At 39.1% G+C, this 20276-nt stretch overlaps 3 protein-coding genes across 5 annotated transcripts; 1 reads left to right on the plus strand and 2 right to left on the minus strand.

Annotated features, from left to right (window-relative positions):
* Positions 1–127: 127 nt before the first annotated feature.
* Positions 128–7478, plus strand: LOC135252891 (transmembrane protein 79-like). 3 transcript variants are annotated; one of them, XM_064331521.1, is made up of 5 exons: positions 128–477; positions 3521–3805; positions 3989–4543; positions 5346–5559; positions 5688–7478. In XM_064331521.1, exons 2-5 carry the CDS (start codon positions 3532–3534, stop codon positions 5962–5964), a joined length of 1320 nt encoding a protein of 439 aa, XP_064187591.1. In that variant the 5' UTR covers positions 128–477; positions 3521–3531; the 3' UTR covers positions 5965–7478. The 3 variants fall into 3 exon arrangements, with proteins under 3 accessions (XP_064187591.1, XP_064187592.1, XP_064187590.1); XM_064331522.1 differs by having other exon boundaries at positions 128–439; XM_064331520.1 differs by having other exon boundaries at positions 128–2206; positions 5688–7477.
* Positions 6882–11985, minus strand: LOC135252894 (proprotein convertase subtilisin/kexin type 4-like). The gene is made up of 11 exons (XM_064331528.1): positions 11420–11985; positions 11206–11298; positions 10995–11117; positions 10816–10892; positions 10533–10621; positions 10252–10424; positions 9791–10003; positions 9100–9631; positions 8123–8843; positions 7774–7893; positions 6882–7019 (listed from the first exon to the last, which is right to left on the minus strand). Exons 1-8 carry the CDS (start codon positions 11495–11497, stop codon positions 9527–9529), a joined length of 951 nt encoding a protein of 316 aa, XP_064187598.1. The 5' UTR covers positions 11498–11985; the 3' UTR covers positions 6882–7019; positions 7774–7893; positions 8123–8843; positions 9100–9526.
* Positions 11986–16418: 4433 nt separating this feature from the next.
* gamt (guanidinoacetate N-methyltransferase) lies at positions 16419–19949 on the minus strand. Its single transcript, XM_064331536.1, has 6 exons — positions 19658–19949; positions 18457–18602; positions 18273–18336; positions 18050–18117; positions 17162–17272; positions 16419–16899 (listed from the first exon to the last, which is right to left on the minus strand). Exons 1-6 carry the CDS (start codon positions 19830–19832, stop codon positions 16759–16761), a joined length of 705 nt encoding a protein of 234 aa, XP_064187606.1. The 5' UTR covers positions 19833–19949; the 3' UTR covers positions 16419–16758.
* Between the last annotated feature and the right edge of the window lie 327 nt (positions 19950–20276).

The following is a 20276-nucleotide window of genomic DNA, read 5'->3' on the forward strand; positions in this document are numbered from 1 at the left end:
AGTCTGTCATATTGAATTTTGCATGTCTACACAATGGCCTGGATTCAATCAATGTTGATCCTTTCTCTGACTTTTTTTGTTGTTGTTGTTACCATTTTCTCCCCAATTTAGTCGTTATACCAATTCCCCGTGTGTATCACAGTCCTGGTCAATGCGCTATCCTCTGTCGGTCTGGGGAGGGTGTAGACTACCACGTCAGCCTCCGATGCATGTGGAGTTGCCAGCCGCTTCTTTTCACCTGACAGCGAGGAGTTTCACTGGGAGAGCATAATGCGTGTGAAGGTTCACGCTATCTCCCCCAGATCCCCTCCCTGCTGAACAGGCGCCCCGACCAACCAGTAGGAGTCGCTAATGCAATGATCGGGACTCATACCCTCACCGCCTTCCCACCCGCGAGCACTGCCAATTGTGTTCGTAGGAACGTCTGACCAAGCCGGAAGTACCGCTGCCGGGGATTGAACCCAGGTCTCTGCGGTGGTAGGCGAGTGATTGTACATCTACACTACCCATCCTTTCTCTGACTTAAAATTATTATGCAAATATGTATTTCTCGTCTTCCCAAACACAGTTTAACAAGTCCATTGTCACTAAAACGAACTCTCCTTACCTACTGAGTTCGTGAAGAAAAAGTCGATAACATTTGCATTTAATTCTAAGTCAAAGGTAAGGACAAAATAACAATGAAAGGTGAGTAATCTGCAGACAGGGTGCTGACAGTGACAGATGTATTGGGATACTGATGCATTTATACTAACTCATTCTATACCAAAATGTTTAGTTATTCTGTGGATTAGTTTTGTATATTCAAACCTTCACAATGGATCTTTGTGGATTTCACGTTTAATCCCTTGCTTTTGTCAACCATTACAAAGCAGGATTCTGAACTTGGCCTTTTAAATTGGGGACCTGTTGCTCTGGTTAGCAGGTTATATGTTGGAAAAAATTCTTTGTTGAACATGTTTTTTTCTTCTCTCTGAAAAAAAGGTTGCATAATTTTGTTATGTTTAAATTAGAAAAATAAATTTAAGCAGTGTGAAATTATGTAATTGTTCATTTAACATTTTGATTACAATACTTTATGTCCTGTTAATGCATCATGGGCATGCACATAATGTTTTTTTGTGCTAGTAAGAAACGATTTTTGACTAAAATTATTATGGGTAGGCTAACTAGGAACGGTTATATGCATGGTAAAATTTGATATGGAAGCCCTTTGTAGGTCCGCTTCTTAGCTACACATCCTCGGGATAAAAACTTCAGAGCAACGATTTTACCAGCCCTGTAGTGAAACACTACTCTTCTCTCCTAACCTTTATTTCCCGCACATATGGCTGGGAAACAAAGAGGACTATTGTGTGTTTTCGCTTCTGTTCTAGTTGTCTTCAAAGCCTCTGAAATTCTTTACAAATCATTCCCTCTACTGGGCACCTGCCCTGGGCACCTTCTTAGAGTGAAAACATACTGCAGCCCTGGCACATATCGCACGCACGTCGTTCTCTTGACTAATACTGAAGGATTGTTTTTTCAACTAGTGCGTGCTTCACTTACATTTTACACGCATTTTCAAAATTCACATTTGATTTGTTTGATAAAGGAAACGGTCCATCATTTTTTTTAAAAGCCCTCAAAAAAATAAAAGTATTTGACAGTTCAAAGAATAGCGTCGGGTTTTATAGCCCGTGGCTACTGAGTGTGGGCTATCGGGAGTATGGCACTCACTGAAACAATGGTAACTTAATATAGGCTACCACCCACCCCTCCAAAACTCTCCCACGACTAAGATGAATCACGTTTTCTCTGTGTTGCGTTTTTAGTATTACGCAGATTTAAAGCATTTTATGCATAATGTGCATTTGAAAAAATGTGTTGGAGTTTTGACGTCTCAGACAATTTTGAAATAAAAGGATGCCTTAAGAACTACTCATAAAAATACTAACGCCCCCTCTGTATATCCGCTACGCAGTTATTCGCTCCATATGTTCCCAGTGACGTGCCACCAAAAAACTATGTGGGCGGGTGTTAAAGTGTAGTATTTTGTCTGCCTTGAAATTTGATTCAGAAGTTTGGAGTATTGAGGGGGAAAAGTCAGCGAAAGATAAGAGAAAAGTCTGGCTGGACCCAACGTTTCAATTGATAATTCTGAACATACCAATAACCCACTGAATAATCCTCGCCTTGCTTTTGACTTCCCCGAAAAAAGTTTACAGTAAGTTCCGTTTTAGCATCCTTTTCTTTTAACCTTTAACGGTCATACTTGGAGAAAACGTTTGGTGTATGCATTGTTGGGATTCGTTCCAGCATTTTCCCTGTTATGAATTTTAAATTGTTTTGAAATGTTACCTTACTTTCTCCGGATTATTGATGAATGCATGGGAATGACCGAACGATTAGGAAATGTATTTTAGGTTATTTACTCTTCTATTTTTGGAGAACGTCTATTTTCCCGACGACGTTTCAAAATATAATTATACTCATTGTGCATGTGCTTATTTGTATATTTTGTGCAAATATTAACCGTTTACTTTGATGCAAGCAAGCATACTATCAAGTGAATGTTCTCTTGTTTAATATGTCTATTCATTGCACATACACATGCAACTAATTTAGGACATAAGCCTTCCATTATTATCAGTTCTTTAAAATTCAGAGCGTTCACAATGTATATTAGATCAATACGAAGTAGTTTTGTTTAATCGTCATTCTATCGCATAATCGTGTCAATTCCGTGCAATTTTCTTTGATAAATGATTAAAACAAGGGCAACACAGCTATTTTAAACATTAAGGCTTGCATTCATTTTTAGCTGGCAAATGAAAGCACATGTGAACTCTGCTTTCCATCGCCCTCTGTTGCAGCTCAGTGGGTTGGACTATGTGCCCTACTTATGATGGGTTTGGATTTAGACTAAAGGACCTTCCAAGTTGCTTGTCGGTCATGTAATCAGAGGAGCAGCCGCTGGGCCCGCAGTCGAACTCAAATCGAATTCCCAGATGCTCAAATCTACAGGGCGCATCGGGAACTATCATTTGAACAATGGCTGACGGAATAGGCCATATAAATCAAAGCTGAATATCAGTCCAAGCCTTTGCTTATTTCACTCATTATTCAAAGTTTCATCTAGACAAATGTATATTTCATATCCATATTTTGGTCCATGAAACTCTTTAGTTGAAGGTTGATATCGTTGTGCAATTTAAATTGTCTTGAAAAAGAATTTGGGGTTGGTGTACAGTATATGGGGAGTCTATCCTGGATTGGCCTGAAGGCAATCAGGCTTTCTCCCACATAATGTTCCAACTTTTCTATTGCAAAAAGATGGAGACCACTTAACACTCACTGCCTCAAGGACTGGAATTTCATTGTTGCTAACCGACTTCATCCTTGTAATACTCTTCACACATTTATTTTGATCAGAGCCTGTATATATTCACTGTCTGATCTTGACATAAAGTGCTGTGAAAGTGTGAGAACCAACTATTGTATGTGTGGATTTATTTTTCATGACTATTCTGTGCTGTAGGTTTTGGGACAATGACATCAGCAGGGCACCTGGCTGTCAACAATCATGAGGTTAAGGAGTTTGACAGTGTGAAGGAGTCTATCAGTGATATAATCAACCAGCTGCAGGACATTGACCCTGCCCGTCTGTCCTTCTCCCCATTCCTGGATCTGGACACACAGATCTCCTTGGCTCCTGTGTCAGATAGCCCTGAATCATCTGTTGAGGAGCTGCACTCTCCCGCTCACTCTGTCCCTGGCTCTCAACATTCCTTAGAGCCCTTGCCAACAGGGGACCATATTGACCGTAAGTTACCATGTTCTTTGGCAGATACTGAATGTAACCCTCACCTAATGTTAGATTTTCACAAAATAGCTGTACATGGATAAATAATGATTTTCTGTGTGGTCCAAAATATGTGACTATTTTCAGTGCTCCTAGAAACGTTTGGAGATGTCTGAGATTATTTTTGCTTTTTCTCCTGGTCAGAAGCTCATCCCTACATTAATCGATCCTGTGGTGAATTCACAGAACAACAACAGGAAAATACTGAACGGCAGGGATTGCCAGAGGACGCTGTTGCTAATGATATCCCTTTAGTGGACACACTAGGAGGGGTTCCCATGGAAAACTGCACCAGTACCCCACCACCAGCGCTCCAGGGTGAAGTTCCAAATGGCAGAGAAGGGGAGCAGTGGAACCCCCTGGAGTCCACCAATCTGGACTCAACAGTAGATGAAGGCCGCCCGCTGATAAGGACCCTACCAGAATGTATTGAGATGAACATTTGGGACCCGCAGGAAGAAGGGGAGTGTGACGCAGTTCCAGAGGCAGCCAACAGTGGGCACTGTTGCTGTAGGTGCTGCATGAGTGGCCGTGTTCCTGCTCTATGCTCAGCTCTGGCATCCTTGCTGTGTCTCCCAGGGATTCTGTATGCACTCTACTTCTATGTTCCCTTGGATGCCCCCCACTGTCCAGACTTGGTCAGCCGCCTCATTTTCACACTCCAGTGTTGTGCTGTGGCAGCAGTGCCAATCTTGCTGGGTATGTTAATCTTTAAAATATTATAATAGACTAAGAGACATCGTCATTATTATTAGGGGGCCACACCAAAAGCAGTGTGTTGATCAGGAGGAAAAAAAACATTGATTATCAGGACAACATTTGCAATCAACAGTTGGACTATGTCAAAATAGATTGAAATTGTTCATGGGTTTGGAGTTTGTTAGTGTCTGGTGTTCCAGTCCTTAATAGGTCCCTACGGGCATGGGCATTCTGAGTTTTATGGGGAGCTCAGAGATAAAAAGTAATTTCCTCAGCTTATGCAAAACAATTTAATGAGGTGAAGGTGGAAGGAAGGTAGGGCTTATTAGGTTTGGATATCAAAGCAGCACAAGATCAGATGACATCTTGTTGCCTAGTTACCAAGTTCAAAGCTGTTGCACTTACAGACAATCACATAGATAAATACAAAGGTTGAGGCTCACAAAAAGGATAACATGTTTACCATCTTTTGCATAAGAAACTATTTGGCCCTCTGACATGCATAGTAGTTTTCTTGAGTGTGTCAAATACTTAAATGATTGAAATACAAATAATATATTTTCTACTCAGTCTAATTAATATACAAGTTGGTGATTGTATAGTTGCATCTAGACAAATTTATATTTCATACCTCACTATTTATTACTACTATACTATACTGTGCAGATATACAGCCAGTAAAGTCTCCATCTACCTCTAAGGCAACATTGTGCATGAATTTTATATTTTGAAAAGCAGGTTTATATCTGGCTGAACAGTGTACATATCACCAGAGGCAATGAATACTCTTTATTCTTCCTAGCCATGCTGACCACCGTTGTGTCCCGTTTCTGCACTGCATCCCTGGAGCCTGTGCAAGCATCACCCAGAGGTTCTACCCTTCAGCAGCTATTCGTTACTGCGTCCTTGGAACAGCTGTCCCTCTATACTCTCAACCTTGTTGTTATGGCTTCCTTTCTGGCTCAAGACCAGCTGAAAGCAGTGCCCATCTTGGCTGGAGTCTTTATGGGAGGGAGGTAAGAGCTGGGAGTAGGACTGTTGTATCCTCTTTGTCTAAATATTTTTTTGTGTAGTTCAGTTTGAAAACAAGTCTGAATCCTCTTCTTTCTCCCTCCCTCCCTCCCTTTCTCTCTCTCTCTCTCAGGCTTGTGTATTGGCTCTCACTCCATCTCTGCAGCTCCTGGCGTGGGTTTGGCTCAGGGCTCACGGTTTTTCCACTCCTGGCCATGGTGGCTTTCAACCTCTTCTGTCTGTTTGATCTTGGCTTCAGTAAGCTCTTCCCTGGAGCTGACGAGATAAACTTTGCTCTGACCACCCCCTCTCCTGGGCCTTCAGAGATGGCCACAGGGCTGAGAGATGCAGCAGATCATTTGTTGCCCACAGACTGCTTGGACACACAGAAAGGCAGAGGATATTGTTGAGCTCAGTCCCCTGGAAACTCTCCTTGTACCAGAAATATTCCATTCCTGTGGTCTGAAGTTTTGCACAGCTGCATAAAATACCATTACCACTAACCTCCAAGCTAGTAAACCCTAAGTGGCATTTTGTTTTTTATAGAGTACAGACGTTTGTGTAGAATATTCCAGACTTGACCTCCCCAAGAAAGATTTTTCCTTACTTTTTAAGTTTGAATTATAATCAAGTGTGTGAACATTTGTGTTCACACAAGCACAGCTAGCAACAGTATTAATGTAAGGTTCTTTGGCATAAATTATACTTCAGCATAGGAATAAATACTGTTTGTGTCAATTTATCTCAGAATATTGGAGAAAAAATCATCTGAATATGTTTTTAAAACAAAATTTATTTTTACATGAAAATAAGCTGATGAATGAAATTCTAGAGTCTAGAGATAAAGCTTTTTTTCACAAATGTTTGCTTATTTCTTATTTTTATATTTGTAACAGACCACATTTCTACTAAGGACCTCTCAGCAACCAAAGAAAAAGCAACAATCTTGTGTCTTGAGAAAGCTTTATTTTGAAAGTTGTCAAATTTCCCTGGAGTTATCCCGAATGTTACTGATCATCTCTGAACATGTTGACGGTCGCCATCTCCACTCCGTCAGCCTGACTGGGGTCCGTGCCATTGTGCGCCTGGGTCCTAGCTGCAATGTAGGGTATGATGAGCGTGCTCGCCATCCACGTAGAGGCCCACACCAGGCACAGGATCAGCAGTGGGCCTGCCAGGAGAATGCCAAGTACCGCTGCTGCCTGCTTCGTCCCATCTGTTGCCTTGTGCCAATGGCTCCGTGGGTAGAAAGAGAAGCTACAGGTACCCAGGAAAGGGTCAAAAGTGGAATAGGGTGGACAGTCCAGACAGCTGTTCTTCCCCTCACCAAAGCAAGTCTGGCAGGTATGATGGCACAGTAGGCACCTCCGATCAGACTTGGTGCTGTTGCTACCCGACTCATAGTAATGAGGGGGACAGGATGCCGAGCAGATGGTCTCAAACATGTACAGGGGATAGGCACACTCTTGAGTATAAAAAAGAGAAACAATGAAAAGGAAGAATTATGCTCTTATTTTTGTTACATGTATTGTAATAAATTGCAATGTTAGATATTGTGATAAAACATTTATTCCACCAAAACAACTTTGTTATTATTTATTGGGGGTTTGTTTCACACTTGCAGGACTTGTTTATCAGCCTCATTTTCATTAATTGTACAAATCTGTTTTATTAGATTGTGAGCTAGTGCCCAACACTGTTCCTTAAAAATAGCTAATGCTTTCATGAAACACTTTCATAAAACAAAATCATTATAATTTGTATATATACATGCTAAATTGCACATTCCTTATTTCATGCTATTTTACAAAAGATTTACTTGCTACACAAAAATAAGTGCATTAAAATTTTTGCTGTGCTACAATGTATTTTTCTTTATCAATGGGAGACAAATAGAATCAGGACAGAAAAGGAGGAATGTCATTAGAAAGGTGATTAATCTTCATTAATGTTCTAAATGGGTTCCCAATTACTGCTGGTTTGATTTTTAGTTTATAAACTTAAACTACAAAATGATAGCAGGCTAGTTGTGAAAGTAATGTATCTATTCCAATCTGAAAGCAATACAAATGCTTAAAAATTGTGTATTTTTATGTGACCTTCAAAGTTATTTCACTTCCTCCATACCGTAGATGTCCACATTTCTGCGGTTCTACTATAATTTATTCATCCCCCCAGGTACAGTTCCATGGTGTACTGAAAGGTATGACGGCATGTACCTTTACAGCCCCCATCAGAGCTTATAATTTCACATGGCTTAACCACTGCTCCCTCCATCTGCCTTTCTATCACACGTTCCTCCGTCCCATACAGCACTACTTGGAAATGGGTCAAGAATCCTGGGGAAATATGGAAAGTTCTGCGAGTAAATTACTTTCCATGTGCAGATAAAACCGTGACTGCTATGACAACGTCGGGATTCTTTTTACATTGCCTGTCCAGGATTATCCACACATAGCTCATGATTAGCTAGATTTGACTTCTTGGTTTTCCCTACTCAAAGACGAAGGCTGTGTTTATCCTTTCACTGGGAATACAAGGCATCTTTGTTTTTGGGGCAAAATTTACCTCTATTGGATAGATCTCCCTTATTTTCTATTTGGAAAGTCCATAGGCCACGAGGGTCCTCATCCCAGCTGTGTGTGCTCATGAAGACCCAGTCATTATATCCCTTTGCAGATGCATCTAAAGGCCTGAAAAAGCCAAGACAGTGGGAAGGACATAGCTATTCTATTTCCCCCATCTCTGATCCTATAAAAGTTTGCAGTTACACTACACAAATTGGTGAAATATAGTTTAATAAGCCATGATACATGTAATGAGCTGGTTGGGTGTCTTGTTCGATGGTCCCAACTTTTATTGAGAACCATCACACTACAATGCTTAAAAGGATGACTGACCTTCCATGAAACAAAAGGAATCTTCACATACATCTACATGCCTTTATATTAGACGTACATTTCACAAATTGCATCTGTTCATTTTTTTTTTTTTTTAATGAGATCACATATAGTGCCAATCTTTACAGTTTATTTTATATTAAAAGGCAAATTTGTGGAACCGCTTTGTGGGCATTAAATTTACGGTAGTACTGGTGCTTATGTCTTGCCTGACGGTGACCAGCGCGGAGCGGGTTCCCATGGGACTGGTGAGGGTAAGTGACAGGGCTCCTCGCTTAGTGTAGGCCAGTGTGAGTCGTGCCTGGATGTGTTCCAGAGAGTGAATCCAGTTTTTGGTCCTCAGACAGGCTGTCTCATTCCACTTTAGTATCAGCTTCCCACGAAGCTCACTACAAGACAGACGGCAAGCCAGATGCTTCAGGGCAGCAGATCAAATAAGATCATTATGGAATTCACATTCATAAGCTGAAGACCCAATTTAATTTGTAAATATTTATAACAGCAATAAACTGCTAGAATCATTATCAACCAATATGCACATTTTCTTAATGGCTTTTCATACACAATACCATTTTTTGGGGCACCATATGAAGAAAATGATCAACCTCCCCTTATAAAAATAAAGAATGAAAGTATTTTCTTTACTGGGGGCTGGTGATGACATCAGTGAGGCACTTCCTCTGTGGTTGCACTGGATCCCATTTTCTGGCCAGATCAACCAGCCTTGCAGCATCCAGCAGCCCATACCCATAGTAATGGCTAACTGATACAGCACACAAGACAGAAGAATGTTATTGAACCAAAGAAAAACTAAGTATATGCTATCCTTCCCTGACCCTAAACTCACCAGGTCTTCCCACCCCATTGGTGCGCCAGTCTTTTGTTCTAAGCCCAGCTGGTCTAGATGCCCGCACTGTGATGTGCTGCACATCACGCCAAGTCAGTGCAGGGCTGAGGAAATGGCCAGTGTATTTCAGTCCTTTCAGCTTTCATTGGTAAGCCAAATCTTTTCTTTTTTTTTATAAAACAAAAACAAAGTGGTTACTGTGCTCTTATAATTACAGAGAAGTTGTTACTTTGCCTCCAATGCCAGTGCAAGGATCCCAGCAGCCAGAGGAGCAGACGCAGAGGTTCCTGTATAATCAGAAGTGCAAGAGTGCCGTACGTCTGTGGTGACCTGGGAAATGGGAGGACCAGGTTTGAAGGATAGTTACATTCTGTTGTTTACCTCAGCAACTGCTTGTGAAATAAGTCATAATGGAGAAACACACGAATGCACAAACTGCACGCCAAATAATGTACGGCATATGTACTTGGGTCTTATGGAGGGTCTTACAATTTTGCGGTGATGCCAGCTTCCTCCACTGTAAGTTGTCGTTATAATGGCAGGGCAGGGCTCACTGTAATAGGGCACAGTTCCTTTCTCTGTGGCACTGCCAATGGATAGTGTATATATACTGCTGGAATAGCCATCACAATTGCAGTTATCCAAGTTGGTACCACCATTCCCAGAGGCCCACACGTAAATGGAACCCAAGCCACCTCGACCCTGCAGAATCAGATTTAATCACCACATCATTTTTAGTTACTGGACAAATGTACGGATATAAACAACATGCTCCTAACCCTTCAGCTATAAAAAGTTATGATTTGCAATAATCTACACCTGAGCAACCTCTATATTCCAAGCCCTCCTGCAATTTCTTTGTCAATAATCAGAATACAGTTGTTTTAAGTTCAGGAGCCATAATGAACTCAATGATATAGCTGAATAATTTGATTTCTATTATATCATACACTGCTTATGCCTCTGATGAATGCTTCAGAGGCCAGTATTCCAGGCCCATCCACAGTCTTGCCATCATCCTTGGGCCCCCAACTGGCACTGTAGATGTTAATGTGTTGCTGATTGAAGGTAAGTGACTTAGCCTCCAGTAAGTCAGTGACATAGCCATCTAGCATCCGAATACCTAGGCACAAGGGTACAAAAATGCAGAATCACACACAGAGAAATTAACCATAAGTGACAAAATAATTATTTAATGGAAATGCTCTTGAAATTTGAAGTCAGCACTTGCCGCCAATCCTGGCATTAAATGCTACCCCGACACCGCACACTGTGTTGTTTGCCACAGCTGCAATTACCCCAGCACAGCGTGTTCCATGCCTGTGTGATGTAGGATATAGAAACATTACAGATTATTAAACAAATATTTGTTTGCTGTTGTTATTCACTCCTGAAGGCCCCTTGGAAAAAGTTATTCTATTCCACTCTAATTGCAAAAGTATCTCTATGTATGCATTCTTGTCATTGTAAGAATTGTAATTTCGATGTATTTATATGTGTCAATTTTGCTATACCTATTTTGACTGATCTGTGAGTATGGAGGTTCCGGGTTGGCATCATTATCATTCATATCATAGCTGGCCTTCGGGTCCTTAGAAGACATGAAGACACAAGTTATGTTCTGTTTTAGGGTCAACTGCTGTTCAAAACCATCTTATAACAAATTAATTAAATGTTTCTCAGAACCACTCACATAATTTTCAGAAAGGTCAGGGTGGCTCTTCTCAATGCCATCATCTAATACGGAGACCACAACGCCTTTCCCTGTACAGCCCCTTATCCAGGCTGCCACCACATTCTGACTAAATGCATCACTCTAGGAAGAATAAAGCGTCAAAGGCAACTGTGTAACAAGGCATTTGACAACGCGAGTACAATCATGGTAGGGAAATCAAATAGGCTACCAGAAACCACTGCTCGTTAAAGAGTGGATCGTTGAGTGGCGTAGGATGACGTCTCTTTCGAGGCTTCGCTGACTGTTGGGCGAACCAAAATACCTTAAATCGGGAACAAAATAATTACGTCAGCGTAGTGAAGATTTGCTTACTCCGTGTATGCTAACGATTACGTCTTCGAAATCAAACCACCAAAACAAAGGAAAATGTTAGCATTGTTTACCTTAGGATCTCTTTTCATTCGTAGGTTGTGTGAATGATGAGCCTGGAACGACTGCTCCGCTACTGATCTATGCTTCATATGGTAGTAGTTTCCGTCCGCAAATATCTAAGTTAAAATGAATTCCTGCGATTAATAAGCCGTAAAAAGCTAAACTATTTAGCCTAATTAGCTAATATGGGAGTTTGGCTATTTTGCTATTCCATTGTAAGTTATAGTTTTTAGCTGAAGTGTTACCTTCCCTAAATTGATGAACCCATATTTCCTTGTGATCCTCTCAATGTGTAAAGGCGTGCCGCTCAAATGAACTGCCCAGCTGTTAGTGTAGATGTTGTCTCCGAGACAAATGGTTGCCCACAGGGCACACAGACACCAAACCATTTTCATAATGGCTGAAATGGTGTTATATTTTATTTTAGTTGGTTAAGTAAATAAGGTCAACTGTTTCGTTTCTGTAACCACACAAAATCCTGGAACCGTTTCCTATAACGGCTGGGAGAACATTCAAAAACAACCGCGTGCTTAACTCCAGTAACCACAACTGGCCGGAAGAACGAGTAAATATTTTAGAACAACTCGAGCATAAAAATAAAAACGTAATTGGGTAATATTTACTTAAATAGCCTATATACATAGCCTACTTACATGAGAACCCTTGCGATTGTCCCTTGCCGAATCCTATCAATGCGATGTACAGAGAAAAATGTTATAATTATTAAATAAGCAATTCCACAAAAAAAAAAAAAAAAAACTAAGAGTTTTCTTACATGGAATCCGTACAGTGTAGCTATTAGTGAAGACGTTCTCAAAGTTGCAGAGGCCTACCCTTGATTTTGTTGCCTTTTTAGTTCTTGGTCTTATTGTTGCAGGTTTCAGGAATCTGAAAAGAGTAGTAGCCTAGCCTCGTGTAGGCTACGAACTAGGCCATTATACTTCTTCATTACAGCTGTGCTGTTTGAGGAATATGCTTGAACAGTGGTATTGTTATGACACGAGTTGCAAGATTAGACTACTGTTCATTTTGACTGATGGTATATTTAAATCCCTGCGGTTGCAGCATTAGGAAACTGCAAATATAGGCCTAAATTTACAGAGGTAAATTATATATACTACCCCATCAACGTTTTCATACTCTGCAATATGCTTCTCCATATTTCCAAATAATGTTTTTTAGAATATACATTTATCATTGTAACTGCTATGTTCACCCGGGGCCAGTCCTCTTTGCCTCTTTGTCAATTGGCAGAGTTAATTTAAATTCATGTTAATTTGAAAGCTGTAATACAGATGCTTCCGTTGGCTCTCATAGAGAGAAATGCCCTGTTGTGGCTGTCAAAACATTTGCATTGCCATTCATCAAGAGGGACTACTCCATCACTGCTCTGGTCTGTTGAACTGGGTAGATAGGATAAGGTCTCTGTACCAAGGCCTTTAATAGCTGAATTAGCGAGCATTGTTTTGCAGGCATCCTTTTCTTTCACAATTGAACAATGTAATTTCCCAGTATATGGGCAGTGGTCATGTATCAAAGCCTGCTTAAGCAATCATTGTTTAAAATTCCAACAGAACTCCCCACGGCTGACATCATTCAGCCTGGGGTGTTCTGTTGTGGAGCAGCTAATGCACACGAGAGCAGTGCACTCCCACGTGGATTGCCTCGATTTGGTGTTCACAGTCAGCCCGAACCATGCTGATCACATAATTGTTGCTGGGACCCTGGACAATTTGTCCCCTGCCATTTGAAAGGTATCGCTTGTGCTCAGTAGCATGAGTCAGAGTAGTAATAGTCTAATAGCTAAAACACACTGGAGCTGAACTTTGAAGGTTTGCTACAGCTGGGAATTGCATTGTGCCCTTGAGGAAAGGACATTATCTGAATTATTGTAGTAAGATTCCAAATGAATAATGTGTAAAGAAATAACATTGCAAGCCTGATAAAATATCCCTACATATACAGAATGTGCTAACAAAGAGTAATTAATTAAAACACATCAGTTCTGCAAAAACTACTGGTGCCTATTATGAGGTGGTAAAACTTTGATCACCACATGTATCCTTTTTGGCTTGGACAAGGTCGACTAACAGTGTGCCATAACAATCCTGTCCTCTATATGTGTGAATTTATGCCATGCTGGATGCCAAAAAAAATTTATTTTATTTAACAGTACATCTTTTCTAGAAAATAATGCTTCTCTTTTCAAATAGGGCTTAGGGTCACAGGAAAATAAGTGATACTGAGGTTTAACACTGTACCAAATGCTTATGTAGCTAGATTCGCAGTTGGAATTTGACCTCTTTCTCATGGTTAACACCCATATTTTTTGTGATAAGTGTGATGAATTTTTAATTGCAACAACACATAAGGAACAATGTTGAACAGATGCACAAGGTGATTTAATAATTATTATCATGAATGAATGACTTAAGTTGAAAAATACCAATTTACATGATTAGATGGGCAAAATTCTGAGTTATTTCATAATATGAAATATTATGTCATTTCATAATAACATATAATATAATAACAATAATACTTTTCTGAATGAATTATTCCCGAATGGCATTTTTATTTCCGAACGCCCTTTTACATTTTATAATGACACTTTTCAAAATGGTAAGTCCTCCTATCAATCAACACGAGCAGAGAGTGAACAGGGAGTGATCACTTGAAAAAGCCAATCGGAAATTCAACATGTTATTATGAAATAAAATATAACCTTCTTGTGAAAAGAACAGTCATAAGCTAAAATTAAGTATTTATTTAATTATTTACCAATTTATTTATATATTTATTTATATAATTCCACATTTATTTATTTCATAATTTATTTAATTTTGGCACATTTAGTTCTCCATATGACTGGGGTAGATCATGATGAAGCTGCTCTATGTAAAATTAATGGTTATCTAATATTAGTGTTTGATGGGAATTTCATAGACTATCCAGCTGTCTAGCATCTTTTTTATTGTGTTTTTATTCAGGTATATGAACAGATTCCAGAGCCTATATATTACGTGATTTCAGTTTCAATGTACTGTTAAGTCTTAAGTCTCAGTTTTTAAAATATTTATTACAGCATCAGCCATGTTTACACAGAGTGGAAATACTATGTCAGAAATGATTTGCTGAAATTATACTATTTATAATACTTTATTGATCTGAAATAGCATTATAATATAGATATTATAGCAATGTATTTGAAATAGCATTATAATATAGATGTTATAGCAATATCCCCAGAATGTGGATATATCACTTATCCGTTTGAAATTGTATTACTTTGAAATGCAGTATTATTTATTATGTTGCATTTATAATGTAGTTCTTTATTACAGCTTGTATGGCCAAATGACAAGTACCAATAAAAGTGGATGTCTTGAAATGACCAGTAATTAAATAATTCTTGTTTTTTGAAAGAATGTCTTGTTTCTAGCTGCATATTATTTATTGCACATAATATATATTATAATTGAAATATAATTCTAATATTTAGAACTCTGTCCAATGCATGTTTTATTAATAAGTATGGTTTGTGTAGATGATGCACTATAGTCATATTGGCCTGTTTGTTCCAAACTAGTATGTGCATATATGATTATTATTTAATGATTTCTCCAAATCACACTGTATCAAGTGTACATGTATGGCTTTGGCTTCAATGTAGTGTGTCTGCCCTCTGCTGGAACCCATATACTGTTTTCAGCAGCTGTGTTAGCCAAGGTAGCCTCAACCACTGCCAATTAAAAGCTGAGATTGGATTGAAACAGTTGTCACACATGTTAATTTGCTGTCTTTTGCCAAAAGCCTTTCACTGAAATAACTTTTAAAGTAAAAGTAACAGCAGTTTTCTGGTGTCAGTTTGATTCAACAGCTGCTTCTATTTTTGTTATGCAGCTGCTGTTTTAATGGTTGGCAGCGTATTCATGTCAGCTTGCAAACACACTGTCAAGCCATGCCAGCTCTGATGTTTGTATCATGTTGCTCTCTTCCATAATTTATTTAAAAAGACTACAGATGTAGAAAAAATCCAATTTATTGTTCCTATCCCACTTTTTCTTTTTGAAAACGACACCTATTTTCCATTCAACTGAGATTAATATGAAACAGTTCAGAGCTTACACTCAGTGTCTATGCACTGGAATTGATGCATTTGCTTGTCAGTGCATTATCTTGGACCAATCTTGGACCTCAATACTCAAGCAATTTTGACATTAAACAGTATCTATTTGGTGATGGATTTGTGGGTTTTATTTTTCGTCCAGTGACGTAAACTGTGAGTACAGCACACTCTGTAGGAAAGAATATACACACACTATTATTGTTTTCAGTCCTTGGGTCACTAGGTTTAAATGGCCATTTTATAACAACTTGCTGATGAAAAAATATATACCCAGGCTCTGCAGAGAGACTACTGAATGTAGACACTGGAGCACACAAAATAAAGCATGTTTATTTAAATAAGATTGATGTTTTGACTTCTCATCTTCTTCAGAGTCAACAGGTAAACTGGACAAAGGGGATTGGCATGTGCATAGCAATGATGTATAAAAAAATATTCAATTTATAACATTTATTTTATTTTATTATCTTATTTTTTATCTCTACTTCAACTTGCTGACCACATCAACTTTTTTCCTTGGTGAATTTTGTACTCAAAAGATTCTTTCAGCTTGAGGAAAATTATCACATGGTTTTCAGTGTGATAAGTATGATAAGCAGGAACAACTGAAAAATATTGTCTTGGTCAATCATTTCTGATAGGTGATTAGCTAGTACAAAATCAATCAATCACCATTATCTAGCTGGACCTTTGCTCATATTCACATGTCCTATATGTTTTCTGTTAATGATACAATGGAAAATTACATATATTTATAAGGACAGGATTTACATAATCTTCCTTTCACATATAATAACTGTCTGCAATTGTTCTGAAGAATTTATTTAAGTGATTAAACATTGGCAAGTCACAAGTATATTGTGTAAAGAAAAACAACAAGATTGATATAAGTAATTTATTTGTCATTTATTACAGTGTAACATCCACAATAGTAGTGTAAAGTACCAAGAAATGCAGTACCACTTTCAACAATTAGACTAGGAAGAACAGCCACTTGTTTATGCTCAAGTTTTGTAAAAGATGCTTATTAAGACTCTTTTGTTCAGCAAAAGGATCACTTGGTGCATCGTGAGATTCAGGATAATACAAAGTCAGTACAGCTTATTGTGGTACTGACACTTTGGTGGCACAGGCACAAGCTAGCAGTTATGGAAGGTGGTAGATGGAAAAGGCAGCTATATCGGATAGTTATAAATGTAAGGCAACATTGTCTCTTCATCCTCATGCCTTTACGATTGTGGGCGTAATCATCTTGTGGAAGGCATAGTATTTACACTCAGATGGGGGAATGATGTCCAGTAAGGTGGTGCTAACCTTCTCCTTCTTGAAGCCAGCCTCAATGAGATGAGGCACCTGAGTCTCCTGGAATAGAAAGACAAAATCCTGGTATATGACATTTGGTGCAGCCCAGTGTTGGTCACTGTAGAAAAACTGTGAATTCATGTTTCATAAAAAGCAAAAATTACATTACAAAAGTGATAATTTTTTGTGGTCCCATCGAGAGAAAAGAAAATGATTTCACAGTCAGGACTGATTGAAGATGGGACTGTACTGCGGACAAATAAATGGATGGAGTGTTGATGTATTTGGTACTGGTGAGCATAATGGAATGTGGAAGACTTACCTGAAACATGGTCTCAATGTTATCATATTTAGTCTTCAGTAACTCTCCCCAAGATGTCAAGTTGCAGTAGGTCAGAACTCCATTGGGTTTCAGTAGCCTGTTGGCATGAGCCTAAAAAAGTTGCATCAGGTACAGCTCTTAATAAATCTGCTCGTTGGAGAACTGTGAATCTCCATCAGGGTTATGAGTAGAGGTGGAAAATCCAGGTTCAGAAAGTAAAATTCCTCCCCAGTATTTTGTTCTAATCACCTGTATTCACTAATGAGCACAACTATTCAGCCAGGAGGTAGAACTAAATCATGAAATTAGCTGGCTGAGTTCATGGATGGAAGAAACACCCCTGGAGTTTCCACCTCTGGTGGCTTGCACTGCTGGAATGACTTCAAATTTAGTTAAAATAAAACAAGATGTGTTGAAGGTCAGTGTGGTGAAACAAAAAATGTACGCCACCCTGTTTCCATGCACATAATACTGCTGAAACTCCATGTGGTCGTGTTTCCTGGTACAAATCCCCAAAGCGATAAGACACTATCCTATGCTTGCTGATGAGGCATGGTTCTGTATTGGATTCATATATTCGGCCAATGAACAAAACCAAGAACATCAAAAGATATCCAAATAGGTACGCATCACATACAAATATGGGATATGCCACTCCTGTCCTTTAATTCCCCCAATATTCTCCTTGGTCATCTGACTCAGAGTACAGTACCTTTAAATACAGTACTTATATCTTATATATAACTTCTATGTCAAGCTTGGCCTTTTGTATGACAAAATCTGTAGTCCTCAGTTTCAAAAGTCACACTCAAAAAATTACACTTTGTGGTTTTTAAAATTTAGACATGTATTTATCGGAATGTTGTACAATTGTGTTTAAAGAATTACCTTGATGAAGTTGAACTGATGTGTGTGCCAACTGTCTTCCGACAGAGGGTAGGTATCGTACAGAATACCTACAGAAAGACAGCCGTAGATCAACATACAGGTTTTTTAAATGATATTCTGAGGCAGAATACTCTTCAAAGCATTAAACACTGTCATAAAGGTAACATTCTTCAAAAATGGGTAGTTCATAGTATTGCAAATGGGATTGCTTTAGAAGCCTTACCATCAAAGTGTCCATCAGGCAGTGTTGGCACAACCTCTTCCCATAAGCCTTTAAGAGGAACTATCTACAAAAGGAAAATTATTTAAGAAGTCAGACCATTTTTTTCTTGTTGCAGAATGTCAAAAGGATTATCATTGTGAAACCCCAAACAAATATGAGTGGCGACAAGTCTCAAAATGCTCACTTTGTGTGGCTGTGTCCTGGCCCATTCTTGCAGCCTCTGGAAAACGCCGTCATTGCACTCGATTATCCAGTGCTCCTCAATAGGATAAGACTCAATCTTGGTCGCAGCGATAGCCATTCCAAACCCTATCTCAAGAACCCGGCCCCCTGTAACAGACAGCAGGAGTTTTTCTGGTTTTCCTTATTCTCTGAATTTGCTTGCCAAAAGTACTGCATGTCTCATGCAGTTTATTGTACTTTCTCAGTCTATTTTAATGCAACATTCTTGAGTTGATACGCGTAACATTGTGAAAAACATGAAAGGTCAACCCTAATACAAGTAGCAAGTTAAATCTAACTTGAAAAGCGTGTGAGAATGAAGCAGGTTGTGGCATGTGATAAACTACTCCATTGAGTTCCAGTCTTTCAGAGTGGTGTAAAAATAGCACAAGCTGGCAGTACTGAACATATGGGAATGCCTGGATTTCTACTGCCTCCTGTTGCTGCCAACTGTCAAACTATAGCCTAAAGCTTGCAGAAGTCACACTGCACAGGACTGAAATCTATCAAAGATATCACTCTTTCATAGAACAATAATTTACTGTACAATTTCCACTCCAATGTATATTTCTAAACAAGAAACCCACGGGTATGCTGATTTTGCTGTTACAACGAATAAATATTAAAGTGTTCGTGTACACTATGTAGGCTACAATCCTTTTAGATCCTTAGGCTGTTGTACTTGAGGAGTTAACGATTGCATGAGTGACGGCATAACTCCACCCCTTGTCCTCACATAGCCCAAGTTTGCATGGAACACGGACGTTTTATTCAAAAGGTAGCTGTCATGATCACACGGGTTGTCAAGATTAAAAGAATAAAGAATGTAATCTTCACATTTGAAACACAGATTATGCACAAATTATAAAGGCACGTTACTAGCAGCACTGCTTTAACTTTAAAGTTAATTGGCAAGAATGAATCGTCGTTCTCAAATGTATTATGTTTACATTGAACAGAGACAAGAAGACAAAACAACGTGAATGTTTAATACATTTTTCAATGTTATGTGGTCATTTAACTACAGTAGTCGAATAATGGCATTGCCTGTTGAATGTAAATGCACTAAACGCACATTTTGCTAGTACGGTAGCTCTGTGTTGACTCTGAACTTTGTCAATACAATTAGTAATCATTTATTTTTTTTAAATAATTTGACAGACCTTTGGAAGCTGCAACTGTGGCAAGCTCGTGCATGTACGGTGTCTCCCAGCGCTCCATCACCGGTTTCCCCATAATCTCGAGGTGGGTGTCGGTGTCGTCGTATTGAGCGTTCGCGTCGGTCCATACCGGCTTGCAGTTTTCCCCCTTGGAAAATATAGGTTGTGCTGTAGTCATTGTAAACGCCAAACAAATAAACCGAGCTACTTTTTTGTAACTGACAGCCAACGAAAGCACGAGGGCACCGAGACGTCTAAGTAGGCGATGTGTTTTGGAGGCAAGAGGCGGAACAGAAAGGCCGCAGCAATTTATATGTGGGCAGGACTGCTGATCTTGCAAGATTCTGTTGGAGTAGCCTACGAAAGTTGATAAGTCAAATTCAGTGGCGTCCTGGCGGGACACTGATTTGTAAGTCAGCTGGGATGAACATAGTCCAGCGCGTGTTTTCTTTCTTTTTTAACGATTTTGCATTCTTGACTTCGTGAATAATAATAATAATAATAATAATAATAATGCAAGGATGCTAATAAATTCAAAGTCAGTTTTAATTATATTAAGCTTCTGATGTGGCCTATCGAAATGACTTTTATAAAAGAAATAAAATAATGTATTCCGAATTTC

Source organism: Anguilla rostrata, chromosome 4 (genome assembly GCF_018555375.3).
Source record: "Anguilla rostrata isolate EN2019 chromosome 4, ASM1855537v3, whole genome shotgun sequence".
NCBI classification, from domain to species: domain Eukaryota; kingdom Metazoa; phylum Chordata; class Actinopteri; order Anguilliformes; family Anguillidae; genus Anguilla; species Anguilla rostrata.